We start from the raw sequence: 19,786 nt of genomic DNA, 5'->3' as shown, positions 1-19,786 counted from the left end.
GAAAGGTCTTTCTTTCTTTCTCTCTATTTCCCTCCTACTGCCCCAGCCCTGACTCCTGCAGCTGAGTGAGGAGCGCTGGAGTGCCTGTTCATCTCCGGTCTCTCCCTCTTCCCTTCACTGGGTGCTCCAATGTGGGTAGGGAGGAAAGAGGAAGAAAAGACAGCTTCTCACCTGACTGTCTAGAGTGAGGATGCCGTCCTTTCCTTGGTCGTCCTTGCTGCTGTGGTCTGTGGCCTGCATGTGGGCAGGTGTGACTTCTCTGAGCCCCCACCCTCAAGAGCTCCTTGCCAGGCAGCTCCCCTGGGACCTAGAGGTCCCTTATGAGACTCCACATTCCATCACCCTTTGTTCCGAGTGACATCCAACTAGAGAAACAAAATGACGCCTCCAAATCATGTATGATTTGAGGGTGCAGGGGTCCCTGGCTTCAGGGAGGGGAAGCGCTCCCTGTCCCTGGGGGTGAAAAGGGAGGTTGGCCTCTCCTCTACTACACCGCTCTCCTGAGTGGGTGACCCCATGCCCAGCTGGAGTCAGGGAGGGTGGGGTGGGGGAGGTCTTAGTCTTTCCTGGAGCCCCCTGCCCATGGTAGTCCAGCAGCCTGGAACTTAGCTCCTTTCCCCCTCAATCACCTCAGTTCAGGCCCTGAGACCCCCAACTCCTGCCCACTATAAACATAGAGTCATTGTCTAGACACTGCTGGGGAAAATACCTCCCGCTACCCTACTACAACCCCTAAATGATTCTAGTATCACCACTGGAAATTTAGCTGAGAAGTGCTGCTCCAAAATCCAGAGGCAGGCAATGGTGCCATTGCCCAGGGGATGGCAGTCACTTGGAGACAGGTAGCTGGATTCTGGATGTAGTTTGAAGGTATATTCCATCAGATTTGCTAAAATTGTATGTGGGCCATGAAGTAGAGGGTCAAGAATCACCTTCAGGATTTTGGCTGAGCAATGGAGTGAGTGGCCTTGCCCTGTCCTGAGACAGTAGGTGAGTGCTTGTGGGAGGGGCCCACAGGAAGAGTTTGATTTGGGCATGTTCACCCAGACTTGAAGGAGTTCCTGGTATGTTCTATATATTATACCCTTTGCTGATATGTTTGGAAGCGACATGCACCTTAAAGAGGTAAAAAGATTTGACACATTCTTGATAGTTGTCACCTCCCCTTGGTAAATGAATCTCTCTCATTTTAACTTTTTTGCTTTGATTCTTATTTATGTCACATCTACTTATTTTTGTTCTTGTTTTTCTGGCATATCCTCTTCTGCTACTTTGTTTCAAACTTTGCTTTCTAATTTCACTTTATATATGTCCCACTCACTGCTTTTTTTTCCCATTGGTTACTGGTATGGTTTGGATCTGTGTGCTCACCCAGATCTCATGTTGAATTGTAATCCCCAGTGTTAGAGGAGGGGCCTGGTGGGAGGTGATCAGATCATGGGGGTGGATTTCCCCCTTGCTGTTCTCATGATACTGAGTGAGTTCTCATGATACCTAATGGCTTAAAAGTGTGTGGCACCTCCCCTTTCATTCTCTTTCCTGCCGCCATGTGAAGAAGGCACTTGCTTCTCCTTTGCCTTCAGCCATGATTGAAAGCTTCCTGAGGCCTCCAGCCATGCTTCCTGTACAGCCTGCAGAACTGTGAGTCAATTAAACCTCTTTTCTTCATAAATTACCAAGTCTCAGGTAGTTCTTTACAGCACTGTGAAAACAGACTAGTACAGTTATTTTAAAAACAAAAAAAACATTCTTTAGAGATGGGGTCTCACTTTGTCACCCAGGCTGGAGTGCAGTAGCACAATCATAGCTCACAGCCACCTCAAATTCCTGGGCTCAAGTGATCTTCCCACCTCAACCTTCAGAGTAGCTGGGATTATAGGTGTGCACCACCACACTCAGCTAATTTTAATTTTTTTTGTACAGATGGGCCCTGTGTTTCCCAGGCTAGTCTCAAATTCCTGGGCTCAAGCAATCCTCCTGCCTTAGCCTCCCATAGTGCTGGGATTACAGGCATGAGCCACCATGCCTGGCCTCCTTAAGTTATTCTTAAAAAATTACTTAAAGTTCAATGCATGTAGGACAAAACTCAGAATATTAACTCTTTAGATTAGGCTCCTCTAATTTAAATTCTAATGCCCGCTTATAAGTAATTGCTATAGTTTGGATGTTTGTCATATCTCATGTTGAAATCTGATCCCCGATGTTGGAGTTGTGGTCTGATGGGAGGTATTTGCATCCTGGGGATGGATCCCTTATGAATGGTTTGATGCCATCCTTGTGGTAATGACTGAATTGTCACTCTATTAATTCCTGCTGGAGCTGCTGTTCAAAAGAGCCTGACGCCTCCACTGCACATTGCCCCCTCTGTCCCCATGGGATCTCAGCACACACTGGCTCTCCTTCACCTTCTTCCATGAGTAGGAGCTTCCTGAGGCCCTCCCCAGCAGCAGATGCCGGTGTCATGCTTCTTGTACAGCCTGCAGAACTGTAAGCCAAATAAACCTCTTTTCCTTATAAATTACCCAGTCTCAGGTATTCCTTTATAGCCACACAAACAGACTAAAACAGTAATAAAAGCATTAGAGGTTTACTACCTTAAAATAATCCTGATTTACATATTTGACTACTGCCACCCTGATACAGATTGGCTCTGTGTCCCCACCCAAATCTCATCTTGAATTGTAATTCCTATGTGTTGAAGGAGGTACCTGTAATCCCCAAAGTGTCAAGGGAAAGAGGTGATTGGATCATGGGGGCGGTTTCCCCCATGCTGTTCTCATGATAGTGGAAGAGTTCTCATGAGATCTGATGATTCTGTAAGTGTTTGACCATTCCGCCTTCACATGCTCTCTCTCCTGCCACCTTGTGAAGAAGGTGCCTAGTTGTCCTTCTGTCATGATTATAAGTTTCCTGAGGCCTCCCCAGACATGTGGAACTATGATTCAATTAAACCTCTTTCTGTTATAAATTACCCAGTCTCAGGGAAGTTCTTAATAGCAGTGTGAGAATGGACCAATACCCACCCAGGGTGAGACTATACCTCCAGAAGCTACATGTCTGCATGGTTTTCAGCCTGCAGATCCATGGGTGCCTCTGCTTGCTGGCTGCATCATACCATGTTGCCAATGTAAAGACAATGGCAAGCAACCAACTTTTCCAAATGTATTGGAATAAAAATCCTTGTTCTCAGGCCAGAAAAAAGTTAGAACTATCTGATAACGGAAGGAAAACAATCCCAATGTTTGACGTCTGAAATTACAACCCATTGATTAAAATGTTACTTTTAAATACAGCCAGAGCTGCCAGAATTGTATCTTTCGCCTACCCAAATCACCTGGGCCAGGTAGAGGGTTGGGGGAGGACTGTACAGGCCAACAATACATGCTGAGGACAGTAAATGAACCTGGAAGATGTGGACTAGGTCTGTGTGTGCAGTCTCCTGCTGTTCTCAAATTAGAAACATACATGCCTAAATTTAATCTCTCCTATCAATCTCCAGAGTTAATGAACACCCATGTAACACACATATTTTCCACAATTTCACTTTCTGCCTCATTCCCTCCTCTATCACCTCACCCCTCATTTTGAGATCATCTTAGATTTTTGTTCCATACTGTTATTAATTTTTTTTAATCTATAATAATAATTATTTAGATTTAACTCTAAGTTTGGTCCGCTTTCTTAACTCACCACTGTTTCTTTTTCTTGGTTTATTGGTTTATCCATCTTGTAGATAATCTTTGATTCTGTTTTTAGAGAGAGCATATAGGTGGTAAATTTTCAGAGTATTTGCCTGTCCCCACATTATTTTTTATCATTTCCACCTATTGGAAAAGGTATGAGATGTTAGGTTCAAAATAATCCTTCCTCTTCACTTGATGGTTTTCTTCTCTTATCTTCTACAACAATTTACAGTCAAGAACTCTGATAATAATAACTGGAGTCACTTTCCCTTGTGATGGTGGTACCAGATTTAGCAAGTAGAGATAATATACAACATTTGGGACGTGCTTATACTAAAAATTTGTTACATTTCTGAAATTCAAAATTTAACTGGGTAACCTGGGTTTTTTTCCAGTCACCTTACTTTAAGTTAACCTGCATTTGTTTATTTTTCTCAAAGCCTCTAAATGTCATTATTTTTGATATTCTGAAATTCCACTAGTGTCTGCATTCAGGACCCTTCCTTGGGTCTGTGCAGCCCTCCATGGCCCCTCTACACTGAAAACATATGTCTTCTATTTGTTTGGTTGGTTTCTTCCTCTCCTTAGTTCTCTCTGTTCTCCCCTGACGCTCTTACTAGATGCTATTTGCTGATTTAAACTGCCTGTTACTACCTAAATAATCTTGATCTAGTTAATTCACCTCTTAGCACCAGTTTCTGCTTCATGAAATCAACTTTAATGAAACCAACCTCACAGCAACGCCATGAGGATTAAGTTCATCAGGGGATGTAATGCCCCTTGCATGGTGAGTGCTATGGGTACTGCCCCAATCGTGCCTTCACGAGGCAAGAGCATCCATGCTGTTCTGCTCATGTGGGTACATCAGGCCTGTGGTAGGATGACACTTCCTGCCTCTTGTGGTTGGGTAGGGCCACGTGACTTGTTGTGGTTAATTAATCATGACTGTGTACCCTGTGATTTTTCTGAATTGATGGATTTAGTTACCAATGTAAGACCCAGCAGCACACTCTTCTGCTCATCCACAATGAATGACAATGTCTCTGATGCTCTGCTCCGTCACTGGATTCTGAGTGAGGATGATGTAGGAGGCAGCCCCTGTTGACCTTCAGTGGACATGCATGAGTGAGATACTGACTTTTGTTTCATGGCACTGAGATTTGGGGGATGCTTGTTACTGCAGCACAGTGTCACCATCCTGACTGATAACACAGGAAGAGCCAGGATTTCCCTCACCTCAACTACTCTGCATTCATGCAGCTGGTGTCCTGTGACACTGCCTAGTGAGTGTCCTGTGCTGCTGCCAGCCCAGCCTAGACAAAAAGACAGAGTCCATCCTTTATTGACATTCTTTATTGAAGTCTGGGGGAGGAAGTGCCTTTGCCCTTGAGCTGGTTCTGAGCTCTGATCAATTCAGCCACAACAAGGCTCATCCTGCAGTTGGTGTCGAAGGCACCTGAAAGCCATATATCAGAAGCTTTTTCTACTGACGATGGAAGAGCCCATCTCCTTGTACTCCTTGCTGGTGACCCACATGTCCTTGAACGTGGAGAGTGAGCACAAGATGGAGCCACCTACCCAAGCTCCATAGACGGAATACGGACAGGTGGCCACCTGGATGGGGTTAAGGAGGCAGAGGAGAGTGGAGGGCAGAGGAGGGAAGGGGAGGTAGGGAGAGGGCAGGAGAAAAGAGAAGAAAGCAAAATCAAAATGCTACTCTAAAGTGGGGACACAAAACGTCCGCCCCTGAGAGAACTTCATGGACAGTCGTCTCTCTCTCCTGGCAAATACAATCTACGATTTGCCATTAAAGATATCGAACAGTCCATGCCTACTTCCTGTAGCTTTATTTTTTATTTTTATTTGAGACAGGGTCTCGCTCTGTTGCCCAGGTTGGAGTACAGTAGCACAATCACAGTTCACTGCAACCTTGACCTCCCAGGATCAAGCAATCTTCCAGCCTCAGCCTCCCAAGTAGCTGGGTCCACAGGTGCACAGTACCATGCCTGGCTAATATTTTCATTTTTTTTTTGTAGAGATGAGGTCTTGCTATGTTGCCCATGCTGGCCTCAAATTCAGGGCCTCAAGTGATCCTCCTGCCTCGGCCTCCCAAAATGCTGAGATTACAGGTGTGAGCCACCATGCCCAGCCTGTAGCTTTAAACTATTAGATAAAATGAATAAGAGCACAGAGGACTCGTGCCCTTGGCATTTTAAAACATGTAACACATTTTGTCCATATAGAATGATGGTGCCTAAGGCATAGGTATTTTGTAGAAAAAATTGGAAAATACAGATAAGCAAAATCAACCCATCACCAGTCATCGAACCCCCTAGAGAAATTCCTTCTAGATTGCGATGGGGAGCTTTCAAGACTTCCTCTCACTCTTGCTAGGCTCCTCTTTTCATGGCAACACCTATAAAGTGTATATTTCTTTCCATTTCTGTTTTAGGAGAGAGAGTAATGTTTCTTATACCCAGTCAGGTCACCTCTGGACTGGGAGGAAGTGAAGGTCTCTACAGCCATTTGTCACTGATCCAGGTGACAGCCCTTCAGTGGAAGAGGCTCCCGGGTGCCTGGTGTTGGCCCTTTCTCTGCCTGATGCAGGGGGCTAGGCATGGTGGTGTGCACCCGTGGACCCAGCTTCTTGAGAGGCTGAGGCTGGAGGATTGCTTGATCCTGGGAGGTCAAGGCTACAGTGAACTGTGATTGTGCCACTGTACTCCAGCCTGGGCAACAGAGTGAGAACCTGTCTCAAAAAATGAAAATAAAGGCCAGGCATGGTGGCTCACGCCTGTAATCCCAGCACTTTGGGAAGCTGAGGCGGGCAGATCACCTGAGGTCGGGAGTTTGAGACCATCCTGGCCAACATGGTGAAACCCCGTCTCTACTAAAAATACAAAAAATTAGCCAGGCATGGTGGTGCATGCTTGTAGTCCCAGCTACTTGGGAGGCTGAGGTAGGAGAATGGCTTGAGCCTGGAGGTGGAGGTTGCAGTGAGCCGAGATGGCACCATTGCACTCCAGCCTAGGTGACAAGAGTGAAACTCCATCTCAAAATAAATAAATAAATAAATAAATTAATAATAACTAAACAGAGGCCCCTGGGGCTCAGGAAGGTTAAGGTCACTTGCTCCAGGTCAGACACTTGTCATTTCACATGTTCACTAACTTTCCTTAAGTCACTTAGGTAGATAATAACAGGACATGCTTAGGATTCTAAGACACAGGGAGCAAATGCCTCGCTGCGGGGATCTGCAGTCAGGAAGCGCTGAACGGAGATTTGGGAAACCCGAGGCGTAGACGAGAGGGAGGGAAGAGGGGTTCCCCGACTCAGCTGCCCAGTGTCTCCTGGCTCTGCCGCACCACAGAATGGCTCTTGGCTTGGAAACCACTTGCTGGCATTGGTTAAGAAAAGATTTATCATAGCTAAAAAAATAAAAATAAAAAGGAAGAGTCAGGAGGGGGGGAAAAAAAAGCATGGTTAGGATCAGGGCATCAGGCAGAGAAAGGGCTGATGCCAGGCACCCGGGAGCCTCTTCCACAGATTCCATGGAGGGGATGTCACCTTGATCAGTTGGTGACCTCATCTGTGTCTTATCTAAACCAAATGGAGACTGGGATGGTGTGTGTGTTAAGAAGAAAGTAAATTGATCAGTGGCTCATGCCTATAATCCCAACACTTTGGGAGGCTGAGGCAGGTGGATCACCTGAGGTCAGGGGTTCTAGACCAGCCTGGCCAACATGGCGAAACTCTATCTCTGCTAAAAACACAAAGATTAGCTGGGCGTGGTGGTGGGCGCCTGTAATCCTTGCAACTCCGGAGGCTGAAGCAGGGAGAATCGCTTGAACTGGGAGGCGGAGGTTGCAGTGAGCCGAGATTGCACCACTGTACTCCAGCCTGGGCGGCAGAGTGAGACTCTGTCTCAAAAAAATAAATAAATAAATAAAAAGGAAAGAAAAGAAGAAGATAGCAAATCACTAACAGAAGATGGCCAAAGGATTGGATTGAACAATTACGAGAAATATGTTTTAAAAAATTAAAAAAAAAAAAAACAGAGAAAAGAACAACAAACATTTCTTCTCCATCTACCCAGGTGCCCAGGGGTTTTGAGAACAAAGGACCTTGTGCTGGCGTGGACGTGGTCCAGAGCTGGCTCAGCCCTCGCCGGGACAGATGGGAGGCTCAGTGTTTCTGTGGGCAATTGGGTCATCTATTCAAAAAACCTCGAATTGTGCATGATTGTGACTCCAAAATCCACATCTAGAAATGGATCTAAGGGTATGACAACATTCTGAAGAAATGAGGGGAAATATTGGACAGAATTTTAGCTCAAGAACATTCATGACAGCAGATTTAGGTTGCTGGGAGAAACAATTATTTGAAAAGTTGGCCCCATGGAAACTAGCTGTTCTCTCAAGGTGGATGATGAGCTCATTTCAGGGAGAGCATTTTCTTTAGGCAACAATATGAGGAGCTTTACGGATGATTACAGGAGAAGCTACCATGGTACCTCTTTCAGAGATGGCTCAGACAGGAGAGAAATTAGGCAGAGAAGAGCTAAATCACAGCCAAGTAATGGGAAATGGGCGATGTCATCATCAAGCTTCATGGAGAGTTTTGGGCGGGAGGAGGCTGTGGAGGACACCTTGAGGACTCAGAAAGATGAAAGGGCTTGGACCAAATGCAGCCCAGCCACCTGCTGGCAGGACAGAGATGGCCCAAAGATCCCCTTTGCAAACGTGGTCAAGAAACCTATGAATGTATGCCAGGCGTGGTGGCTCACACTTACAATAACAGCACTGTGGGAGGATGAGGTAAGTGGATCACTTGAGCCCAGAGTCCAAGACCTGAACCAAAAAAATGAGCCGGGCGTGGAGGCACACGCCTGTAGTCCCAGCAACTTGGGAGGCTGAGTGGGAGGTCACCTGAGCCTGCAGTGAGCCGTGACCATGCCACTGTACTCCAGCCTGGGTGACAGTGAGACCTTGTCTTATTTTCAAAAAAAAAGGAAAGAGAAAAAAAGAAAGTTACAAAAGTATGACATTCAATTTTAATGTGTTTTCCACGCTGGGCTAAGCAGTAGCCTTCTGTTCTGATTCAGTCAAAGTTAATTACACACGAGCCTGGAGTGGTCCAGAAAGCTGAGAGGAGGGAGACCAGAAGGAGGCTATGAAGTGAGAGCCTAGGGCTTTGGAGTGAGAAGGTGGGAGGGGTGATGGTTTTAACAGAATATAAATGCCTATGATATAACATAAGATGGTCTAACGAGAGCTGCAGACTTAGGGAGGAAGGAAACCAATAACCGTTTTACAGCATCCCATGAATGTTTATGGCCTATAGGAAGAGGGCTGAAGACTTGGGAAGTGACAAGGCAGTGGGAAGATATTTTTGTGTAATCCTGGCTGATGCATTTGTAATTCCTGATGCTTCTCTGTTGCTATGGAGGAAGGATGGGGACTACCTGGGACAGGCATCACTGCTGTGCATTCTCTTTCAAATCTCACCCTGGTCTACAGAGCAAGGACAGGAAGGGTGCAGGGAACACCGTCAGATGGACAAGGAGAGTCTCAGAGGCAGCCAAAGATGCTCTGAGGACACGTGCCAGACCCTTCCCTCTCAGTGCATCTGCCTGCAACCAGACCTGAGGCCCCTAGGGTTGGGGGTGAGGGCAATGGGTGATAGGGTGATAGAATCCTTCAGAAAAGTTTGGGGGGCTGTGGGCAAAAGGGAGTAAGTCCATGCCTCCTGCCTGCAGACTCTGGAGGAAGTCACCTTGCAGTGTCCTGTTTCAAAGCTGGCGGCTGCAGCAGAGGGGACAAAGGCAGTAAGATAGGTCTAGGGAGGACAAGAAGTGCTGAGATGGCCACTCACGCCCCTGCCCACCCTGGTGTCTGGAAGATCCCGCCCCTGCCCCGCCCCCACAGAGCATACAAAGGGTGGCCATGAACCCTGATGACAGGCACAAGTTGGGTGGGGGTATTGCTCTGGTGAAAGTCTCTTGTGCACCTGCAGGAGACCCCATCACAGAGTTCCCTACAGTTGGCCGGTGGGATTTGCAGCCAGCTCCAGGGCCAGCTGGTGAGATGGGAAGGATTCAGGGCCAGCTCGACAGGGACGCCTTGCAGTGACAGCTCCCAGAGACCCCACAGCAGAGGCTGTGAGGCCAGACGCAGACACAAAGGAAGCCAGAGAAAGTGTCCACTGGGGACAACCCTGGGTGGGGCACCCACGGGGGAAGAGTGCTTTCATTTAACCAAAGGAGGCTGCATTCATGGGGCAGCTGCTGAGCCCAGCTGGAAGTGACTGAGTGACCTTGCCCCTCCTGCCCCAGCCAGGCCAGGTATGTCCCACATCCCTGCAGTCCCGACATCCTGACAGTCCCACATCCCAACATTCCCAACATCCTGACAGTCCCAGCATCCCAACATTCCCAACATCCCGACAGTCCCAACATTCCAATAGTCTCAACATTCCAACAGTCCCAACATCCCAACAGTCCCAACATTCCAGTAGTCCCAACATTCCAATAGTCCCAACATCCCAACAGTCCCAACATCCCAACAGTCCCGACATCACAACAGTCCCGACATCACAACAGTCCTGACATCCCAACAGTCCCGACATTCCAACAGTCCCAACATCCCAACAGTCCCAACATCCCAACAGTCCCAACATCCCAACAGTCCCAACATTCCAATAGTCCCAACATCCCAACAGTCCCGACATCCTGACAGTCCTGACGTCTCAGCAGTCCCCAAATCCTGGCAGTCCCAACATTCCAACAGTCTCAATGTCCTGATAGTCCCGACATCCCAACAGTCCTAATGTCCTGACTGTCCACACCTTGTGTCCCTATGATGTCTACTCTCTGCACAGGAGCCCGATCAGTTCTCCAGAGCCTACTTGGACAACGTCTCTCCTCGGCTGAACCCGCCAGGGGGTTTCCAGCCCCTCTTGGAGTGGATGTCCTTCTGCGGCATCTCTAACCTCGCTTTCCCATTGCCTTTGCTCACTCGGCCCCGGCCAACTCTTCCTTGCCCTTCCTCCAGGAAGCAAGCCTCTGAGCTGCTGCATGGGCTGATCCCCCCTGGCTGAACGCTGTTCCCCAGATACCCACATGGCTCACCCTTACCTCAAGTGCTTACCCAGTGTCCCCTTCTTAAGGAGGCCCACTCTGGCCCACCCTGTATTCAGCACCCCCGGCCCTGCCCGCACTCCCTCCCACCCCGTCCTTTGCTGCATTTTCCTGACATGCCACTCATGTCCCCTTCATGTTTATTCACGACGTTTCCTGCCTCCCCCACCTCCGCCAACTAGAGTGAAAGCTCCAAGGACTTCCCAGGTGCCAGGAGCCATGCCCAGCATATCTGAGGCATTCCAGATACATCTGTGGAATGAATTGGAGGCGCTCCCAGAGGGGATGGGTTGGGGAAGCCTCACCTTCACATGAACTGTAGGGGATACCAGCTCAGATATTTCTCTCTGCATCCGGAATCTCAAGCCGGGGCAGGAGCCCGTCCCTCCCGACAGCAGCATGTGGCCGAAGAGGACGTTCTGGAGGTCGGCGCTGCAGGAAGTGATGCTCTGGATGGCCATCGTGTGGATGCCAGGGGCGTCTCTCCCTGTCAGGACAGGCAGAGGGAGAAAGAATGTTGGAAGCCAGAGGCTCGGCAGCTGTGCACCTGGGCCCCTGCCTCCCAGCGGAAGGCCTTGGGTGCTGGAAACCTCCCTGAGCCTTAGTTAGCTCCCAGTGTGGCCGGCAAACCTTAGCTTAGCTGGACTCCCACCAGGGAATGCAGGGAGCCACCCGGCCAGACGACAGGACTCAGCTGCTCCTGGTTGAGGAAATACATAGCAATTCTCCGCTCTCCTCCAGGAGAATTTATATTCAACTGTTACTGACAGTTATTAATATGTAACGCTCTGGTATCAAGTGTATAAAAAGATTCCTGTCGAGGCAGCATCCTCCTTCTGGCAGCCTTTGAGAAATGACACTGATCCCTCCTTTCTTGGCTCATCATTTGGCCACATGAATAAACTCAAATATAATGGGAACCGCCCTGAAGAGATGTGTGCCCTGTATTACTAGGTTGGTGCAAATGTAATCGATTATTTTTGCACCAACCTGATATTTTTTGTTCAATATTGTGAGCCCCTGGGAGGGCTAGGTGGTGCCGTCCATGCCTCATGTCCCTTGCCTGGGAGGAAAAGCTGCCGAATAACCTTGGACCTATGAAAAAAGATTAATCTCAGGGGGCATTTAAGAGGGGCCCGGCAGGAAGGCCCTGCTAGCTTCACCGTTCTGGGGTGGTGCTCCCGTTCATGGGGACCCAGCCAGACCCCGGGGAGAACCTCCCCACGGTGGGTGAAGAATCTCAATTGCTTCTCCACGTCACATTGGTGGGGCACGTGACCACGCCATCCCCTGCACAGTCTAACAGGGGAACACAGAGACAAACCAACTAACTTACAGGGGATTCTAAGTGCCAGGTACTCACTGGGTCCTCATCCTGGGGAAATGGTTACTTCCCCACCTTTAATTCCCCTTTGTCCTTTATGAAGGTAACGAAGAATTGGACTCTGGGGAACACGTGCTTTTCCATGTCGACCCGGGAGATTCCATCTTTCCCATCAGTAGGGATTTCACCCTCCATCGTTTTTGCCGTTCCACCAGGACAAATGTACTGGCCGGAGCATTTAGGCAGCAGCATGCTCACTCAAAGTCTCTAGATCAGCCACATTTGTAAAAAGCTCCCTCCAAATCCAGGGTGATTACATGTCTGTCTTAAATTGTCTTGATTTTTATATTTCAGATTATTTTGTGAGTAGGCAGAATATAAATAGTACATTATTAAAGAGAAGGCCTCTTCGGTGAGTTTCCTTCTCTGTAAATTGGGATAATTTTATAGAGGCAGATTTGGGGGTAGATTTAAGGATATAACACATGCGATTGTCAGCGAAGTGACAGGCAGACTGTGTTAGCTGGAGTCGGAGGAGCTTTTGAAACAATGTGCTTGTTTGCTACTCAAACCAGACTTCCTCCTGGCAGCCCTAGTTCCTTCCTTCCTTCCTTCCTTCCTTCCTTCCTTCCTTCCTTCCTTCCTTCCTTCCTTCCTTCCTTCCTTCCTTCCTTCCTCCCTCCCTCCCTCCCTCCCTCCCTCCCTCCCTCCCTCCCTTCCTCCCTTCCTCCCTTCCTCCCTCCCACCTTCCCTCCCTCCCTTCTTTCTTTTCTTTCTTTCTTTTTTCAGATGGAGTCTCACTCTGTCACCCAGGCTGGAGTGCAGCGGTGTGATCTCAGCTCACTGCAACCCCCACCTCCCAGGTTCAAGCGATTCCCCTGCCTCAGCCTCCAGAGTAGCTGGGACTACAGGCAATGCGCCACGCTGCCTGGCTAATTTTTGTATTTTCAGTAGAGATGGGGTTTCACCATGTTGACCAGGCTTGTCTCAAACTCCTGAGCTCAGGTGATCCACCCACCTCAGCTTCCCAAAGTGCTGGGATTACAGGCATGAGCCACCACGCCCGGCCCCTTCTTTCTTACAGGGTGCTCACTTGCTCATGTCCAGGCTAATTTCTAAATGACACTGCATTTAGCAATTCACCTATGAGTTTTGTCTGGAAGAGCGCCTCGGGGCAGAAGAAGCTCTCCTGCCCAACGGTGATCTCTTGGCCGTCAGGCAGCTGATATTTCTGATGGTGGGAAGGTGAATCGGTTTTCTTCTTTTCCTTGTCAAAGTCCAAAGCCACATAGCAGCATTTCTCCTTCATGTCCCGGATGTACTCTCGATCCCCTGTGGGACAAAGGAAAAGTGCCAAACAGAAAAAGGCATGAAAAGGAGATGAGTTCACAGAAACGCCTTTGGTGAGGTTGAGGCTGCACCACTGGAGCTGCCATTTCCATTTCCATCTCACACCCCAGGTGCTCTTGTTCGTGCCGCGTGTTGAGCCTGAGTTTGTGGAAGTGTAGAATAGGTATGTCTTGAACTAAGATGAAAGGGGTTAGGAAATTTCAGCTTTTGAGAAGTTGAGACCCTTCTATATATGGTGTATGTTTGGGAGAGGGTGGGAGGAGCTGGAAAACCAAACCCAACTTTCTTATCTACTGCTATGAGTGGTGCTGTTGGTGCCCCATCCCCCAGCTGCCACCTGCTCACAGCTGCCCTCTTCTTCTCTGGAGAATTGCCCACAGTGGATCAAAGTCCGCACCCAGAAATATCTGGAAGCTTACATACATTCCTTCTCTTTTTGGATGGCGGACGACAGGTTTTAAACCCAGCTGCGTCTTCTTGTGTTATGGTTTTATGCTTTGTCTATCACTGCTTTTGAGTTGGATCAGGGGAACTCTGCACCACCCACCTGGAAATGTCACTTGCTCTTCAGCCCCCTGACGTCTGCCTTCTACCTTCACTCGCTCCACCTAACCTGCTCTTGCCTGGGTCTGTTCTGTACTCCTAGGTCCAAAAACCTGAGAACACGCTTTGATTCTTTCCTGCCCTCTTTTCCTCAGCAGCTGAGGCTGTTAATAACTCCCTTCTCTTTCCTCAGCTCCTGGGATACTGCACTCTCCTAATATTTGTTCCTTTCTTCATGTAGTTGGGGCTTTGGTGAGGCAAATTTGGCTTAGAATCCCATCTCTGCCATTGACCCAATGCCTGGCTTTAGGCAACTTCATCAACCTCTTAAACCTTCCCTTTCCTTATCTGCAAGAATGGGATTAATGGTCACTCGCAGGACTGTTGGAAGGACGAGAGGCAACGATGCTCACCAAGAGCTCACCAAGTGTGAGGCGTCAATAACATGGTATGACTTTGCCCTGCAATCCTTCTCACTTTCCCCCTAACTGCTGTTATTCTTTAGGGTTCCATGCTTTGCATCACTTTTGACACAGACCTCTTGGTCCGCAAGGAAGACCCTGAGATGCAGGATTGTAGGCTCACTGGGAATGAGTGTCATGCAGGTTATACAGGCTGGGAATCCAGTCCAGGAACTGGTGTAGAGAGGGACAGACACCTTGCCTGGAGCCTCGGGTTCATATCCCAGCTGCTATGCCATTTATCATTTATGGAGTGTTGGGCAAATCTTCTAATAACCTTCCTAAGCCTCTTCCTTTTTTTTTTTTTAAGAAACAGGGTGTTGCTTTACTCTGTTACTCAGGCTGGCATGCAGTAGTGCCATCATAGCTCACTATAACCTCTAACTTCCGGGTTGAAGTAGTCCTCTTGCCTCAGCCTCCTAAGTAGCTGGGACTACAGGTTGCTTATCACCACACCCTGCTAATTTTTTAATTTTTGTGTAGAGACTGGGTCTTGCCATGTTGCCCAGGCTGATCGCAAACTCCTAGACTCAAGTGGTCCTCCCACCCCAGCCTCCCAAATTGCTGGGATTATAGACATGAGACATTGCACCCAGCTGCATTATCCTCTTGTAATGGAAATAATTGTTCCCTCTCATGGGGTTACAGTGAGAAGCAATGAGAAAATGCATGTAAAATGTTTACTTGGCCCAGTGCTTGGCACAGGATAAATTCTCTATAAAGCTTAGCTCACCATCATCATAACAACTGTCAATCATAACTATCATCACCATCATTACTACCACCACCATCATCACAATCATTGTTACCATTACTGTCACCGTCATCGTCACCATCACCGTCATCGTCACCATCATCACCACCATCATCATCGCCATCACCACCAATCACTATATGACCATCACCATCATCACCATCACCACCATCACCATTATCACCATCAATCATCATATGACCATCACCATCACTATCATCAGCATCACCATCATCACCATCACTATCACCATCATCACCACCACCATAATCATTATCATCATTATCATTGCCCTTATCATCATCATCAATCCACTAAATGTCCCTAAATATAGATAAGGTTGTTTTTTAGAACTTCAATGATGGTCATGAAGTCTTGGCTTTACATACTGAGGGCCATAGGATGAGCTAGCAAAGAAGGCTATTACACCCCAGAGACTAGTTTACCCAGCCAAGAATAGCAGTTTCCTACCTGTGCCCAACAATAATTGCCCATTGTCTTTCAACAGTTGCAGGAGGTGCAAGGTTAGGTCCTGGCCCGCTATGTCCAGCTGGAAGGTTGACAGATGCAAAGGGCAGCCATCAGCGATGGGCACAAAGTGTGTCATTCCTTCTCCAGATTCAACAGTCAAGCCTAGACAAGAGAACATGCTGGCATCATAATGAAGGGCCAATGACATCCCTTATAATTGTTGTATCTGCAGGGAAAGAAGGCAGAGGGGAGCCAATGGAGGAGAAGACAAAGATTCTCAGGAGCCAGCATTCTTCCCCTAAAGGGAAGCGCCCAAGGAGGAAGAAAAGGACTGGTTGTTTTGGACAGCAGCCCACAAGTTTTCTTATGACACCACATAGGCAGGTTTCACAGTAGTGGTCCAAAAGGTAAAAGAGGAAAAATTATACCAGGATTTTTTTCCTTTTATTGTTTTAATTGACAAATAATACTTGTACAGTGTTTGTACTGTACACAAATAGTAGCTTTTTTTTTTTTTTTTTTTTTTTTTTTTTTCCCTGAGACAGAGTCTCGCTCTGTCGCCCAGGCTGGAGTGCAGTGGTGCGATCTCGGCTCACTGCAAGCTCCGCCTCCTGGGTTCACGCCATTCTCCTGCCTCAGCCTCCCGAGTAGCTGGGACTACAGGCGCCCGCCACCACGCCCGGCTAATTTTTTGTATTTTTAGTAGAGACGGGGTTTCACCGTGTTAGCCAGGATGGTCTTGATCTCCTGACCTCGTGATCCACCTGCCTCGGCCTCCCGAAGTGCTGGGATTACAGGCGTGAGCCACCGCGCCCGGCCCATAGCAGCTTTATTTACAATAGCCCCAAACTGACTACTCAAACATTCATTCACAAGTGGATAAAGTACAATGTATTCATATGATGGGCTACTATCCAGCAATGGGAAGACATGAACTCTCAACCCACACACAAGGATAAATCTTCAAGTAATTATGCTGCGTGGAAAAAAAAAAAAAAAAAAGAATCCCAAAAAAGAGTGCCGCCCTCCCGGTCCATTCACACAAAATTCTAAAAAATGCAAACCCCAAGGCAGCTGGTGGCTGTCTGGGGACAGACTGGAGGGGCAGAGTGTGCGGTGCCAGGGAAGGGATTGGGGTGACAGATACGTTCATTATCTGGTTCTGAAGGCTTCAAGACTGGACCCATGTGTCAAAACTTAGCAAATTAAAAAAACTTTAAACATGTGCAGTTTATTGTATATCAATTACACCTCAAGAAAGCTATTAAGAAAAAAAAGTGAGCAAACTGTTAAAACCTGGGAGTGAATCGTTTAACCAGGAGGGATGAAAGGGGCTGGAGAGCGCGAGCTGTGTGGGTCTTTGTTTTTCATTACCGGTCAGGGAGAGTGGGCTGTGCACAGTGGTGAGCGTCTCAGCCAGAGGGATGGGGAGGGTGTGGGGGGCTCCCACAGGGCCACTCACCAGAGGTCTGGCCAGAGGCGTACAGAGAAAGGACTCCTTGGTTAGCTAAATACAGGGCAGGTATGTTGAAAGTCTCAAACAGCACCTAGGGAGAAACATCAGCCACCCCTGGCAGCCAGGCCCACAGATGAGGAGGAGGTGGGCTTCTCCTTAACCACTCAGGCAACATGAGTCCCACCTGCAAGAGGCACTTGTTTCCCCGGACCACCCAAGAGAGAGCCAGACCACGGGCACAGAAACACATTCCTCCTTATCCTAGCTTTGCTCCAATGAGCTCCAGGACACTCAGTTTCCCAGTCTGTAAAATGGGCTCACATCCATCCCAGACATCTCTTAGGACTGTGGGGAGACTTGCATTAGATGGTGGACTCCCTACGGATGGGCTCCTGGGCATAGGGGCTGTCCGTTGATGTCTGGTATCTGGCTCAGGGTGGATTAGGACAGGTGCACAGTGGCCCCAGGGTGTGAAGTGCTGGGGTGTGGACACTGGGAGCAGCCCAGAGTTCAGGGAAGGGCCTGGTCTGGCATCAGGACCCCTGGGTTCTAGGCCTGGCTCTTCCAGCATGTGTGACCTTGGGAGATGACTGCTTCTCGTTGTGCCTCAGTTTCTTCATCAGAAGGATAATAGTGGTACCTCCCTGGGGATGGTGCTGAGGACAACATGAGTTAACACCCGTAACGCCCATGCCATAGTGCTTAGTGTACACTGGGCATTTTGCAAATGCCATCACTTGCTGGTCCCAGGCCTCAGTTTTCTCATCTGTAAAATGGGAAGTGGACCAAAGGGAAGGATCCTGAGGACCATGCGAGCTCTGTAACCTTATGGCCCCACAGCAGACCAGTGGGAGCCAAGGCCAACTTTTGTCTTTGTGGGGATTTTCTGAGGCCTGCTGGGGCTGGGTGCAGGATGGAGAGGTCAAAGTAGAGCCCACAGATGTGGAAGTATTCCCTTTGCCAGCAGTGAGGAGAAGCCCCACACAGGTGGGCTGGCGGTTGCCTGTGGCCTGCAGGAGCCCCCGTCTTCCTCGTGATGTCTGCCCTGGGCTCCTCTTTCTCGGGTCGCCCATCAGGTTCTGCCCATAGGGCTCCAGAAGGAGACCCAGGGAGGGGAGGAGAAGGGCTTGCTGACGTCCCAGCTCCCTCCCTGCTGGGTCCCTCCTCTGAAGGCCACAGTGCCTGGGCGACAGCCCTCCCTGGGAACTGATAACCATCCACTGCTCTTTCAGGCAAAGGTGTGGTAGCAGCTGCCCTGGGACACCCCCGGATACTGCAGCCCCTCATGGGACTTTTTTCTAACACTCACGCTCACCTTTGTGTATAATCCCTTTATGCCACTCCCACTAAATATGCCCCACGTGAGTGTACCTTTGACTTCCTGCTGGGTCCCTGATACAGTTAGAGGGTGAATTTGGAGAGGACCAGGGCAGAAAGGCAGGCAGTGCACCCAGCGGGTGGGAAGCCGCCGAGGCAGGCTGGAGTCCAAACCCACAGCTGGAGCCCTGGCTCATCTCACGGGCCAACTGAACTGGGCCGCAGGGCACCTGGGCTTTGGCCAAGTGTTCTTCAGTGTGTGTCTGTGGGGTGTGTCTGAGTGAGACCAACACGTGGATCAGGGGCTGCGTAAAGCAGACGGCCCTCCTTGGGTGTGGGTGGGTCTCATCCAATCAGTTGCAGACTTGATTTGCTCAAAAGGACGGAGTAAGAGGTAGCCCCTCTGACCTGACTGCCTGCACCCAGACGCCAACCCTTTCCTGCCTTCAGACTGGGAGTGAACGTTGGCTCTTCTGGGACTACAGCCCGCCAGCCTCCGGACTGGAGCCACAGCATGGGCCCTCCTGGGGCTCCAGCTTCCCAACGGCAGAGCCTGGAACTCGCCGGCCTCTGTCACTGTGTGAACCAGGCCCTCATCCTGAACCCCTCTCCATGCCTACGATCATCCCACTGTTCTGTGTCTCCGGAGAATTCTGCCGCCCCCGCCGGGAAGCGAGATGTCCCCTGCAGAGGGGGCTGTCCCGCTCCTTCTCCAGCTCCCCACCACTTCATGGGCACTCGACAGTCTGAAAGTGGGAGCCTGCTGCACCCCGTCCATGCAGCCCAGCTGTGGCCCACTCTTGTGATCCACCTGTCCACAAGCTAAGGAGGACTCAAGGGTCTGCTCAGGGCTTTGGCTTAAATGAGGCAGCAGCTCATGCCTGCACCGTGACAGATTGAGCTGCCGTTTCTGGGCCGCCACGTGCGCCTCTGCAGCGAGCAGGTGGTGCCGCGAGCCCCAGCCCTGTCCGTGGGTCACGGCTCACCTCGGGAGAAACCGCTGGGCTCCAGGGACTCTGGGCCAGGTGGTGGAACCATGCTGCTCGCTTAATGAGCTCACCGATGTCCTCATTAGGAGCAGCTAATGATGTGATGGGAGCATGGTGGCCAGTGGCGGCCCTGCAGCCCCCACCCCGGCCTTAAGGAGAGTGCCACACCTTCCTCTCTTCTCTAGCCCAGGCCCCTGCCAGGCCCCACTGCCCAGTCCCATCAGGGCCACCCTGTCAGCACACACCAGCACCTCCTCTCTGGTGGGCAGGCCCAAGAGGAAGCTCAGAGAAGAGACCTGG

At 49.4% G+C, this 19,786-nt stretch overlaps 1 protein-coding gene across 14 annotated transcripts in view; it reads right to left on the bottom strand.

Annotated features, from left to right (window-relative positions):
• Window positions 1–5,020: 5,020 nt before the first annotated feature.
• Window positions 5,021–19,786, bottom strand: part of LOC105469740 (actin, aortic smooth muscle-like) — a 40,621-nt gene continuing 25,855 nt past the window's right edge. For 9 of the 14 annotated variants that reach the window (XM_071074104.1, XM_071074099.1, XM_071074110.1 and 6 more), the window contains 6 exons: window positions 17,187–17,271; window positions 15,725–15,886; window positions 13,289–13,477; window positions 11,812–11,916; window positions 11,127–11,308; window positions 5,021–5,297 (listed from right to left, as the gene is read on the bottom strand). In XM_071074104.1, the coding sequence (XP_070930205.1) occupies window positions 5,154–5,297; window positions 11,127–11,308; window positions 11,812–11,916; window positions 13,289–13,477; window positions 15,725–15,886; window positions 17,187–17,271 (867 nt within the window). In that variant the 3' untranslated portion in view covers window positions 5,021–5,153. Of the gene's footprint in view, window positions 5,298–8,782; window positions 8,828–9,302; window positions 9,488–11,126; window positions 11,309–11,411; window positions 11,522–11,811; window positions 11,917–13,288; window positions 13,478–15,724; window positions 15,887–17,186; window positions 17,272–19,786 lie in introns of those variants that run through there. The other 5 variants (XM_071074107.1, XM_071074109.1, XM_071074108.1 and 2 more) reach the window with 5 other exon arrangements.

Source organism: Macaca nemestrina, chromosome 12, assembly GCF_043159975.1.
Source record: "Macaca nemestrina isolate mMacNem1 chromosome 12, mMacNem.hap1, whole genome shotgun sequence".
Lineage (NCBI taxonomy): Eukaryota > Metazoa > Chordata > Mammalia > Primates > Cercopithecidae > Macaca > Macaca nemestrina.
The sequence above is the reverse complement of the archived record's forward strand: the minus strand, read 5'-3'. Positions and strand labels throughout refer to the sequence as shown.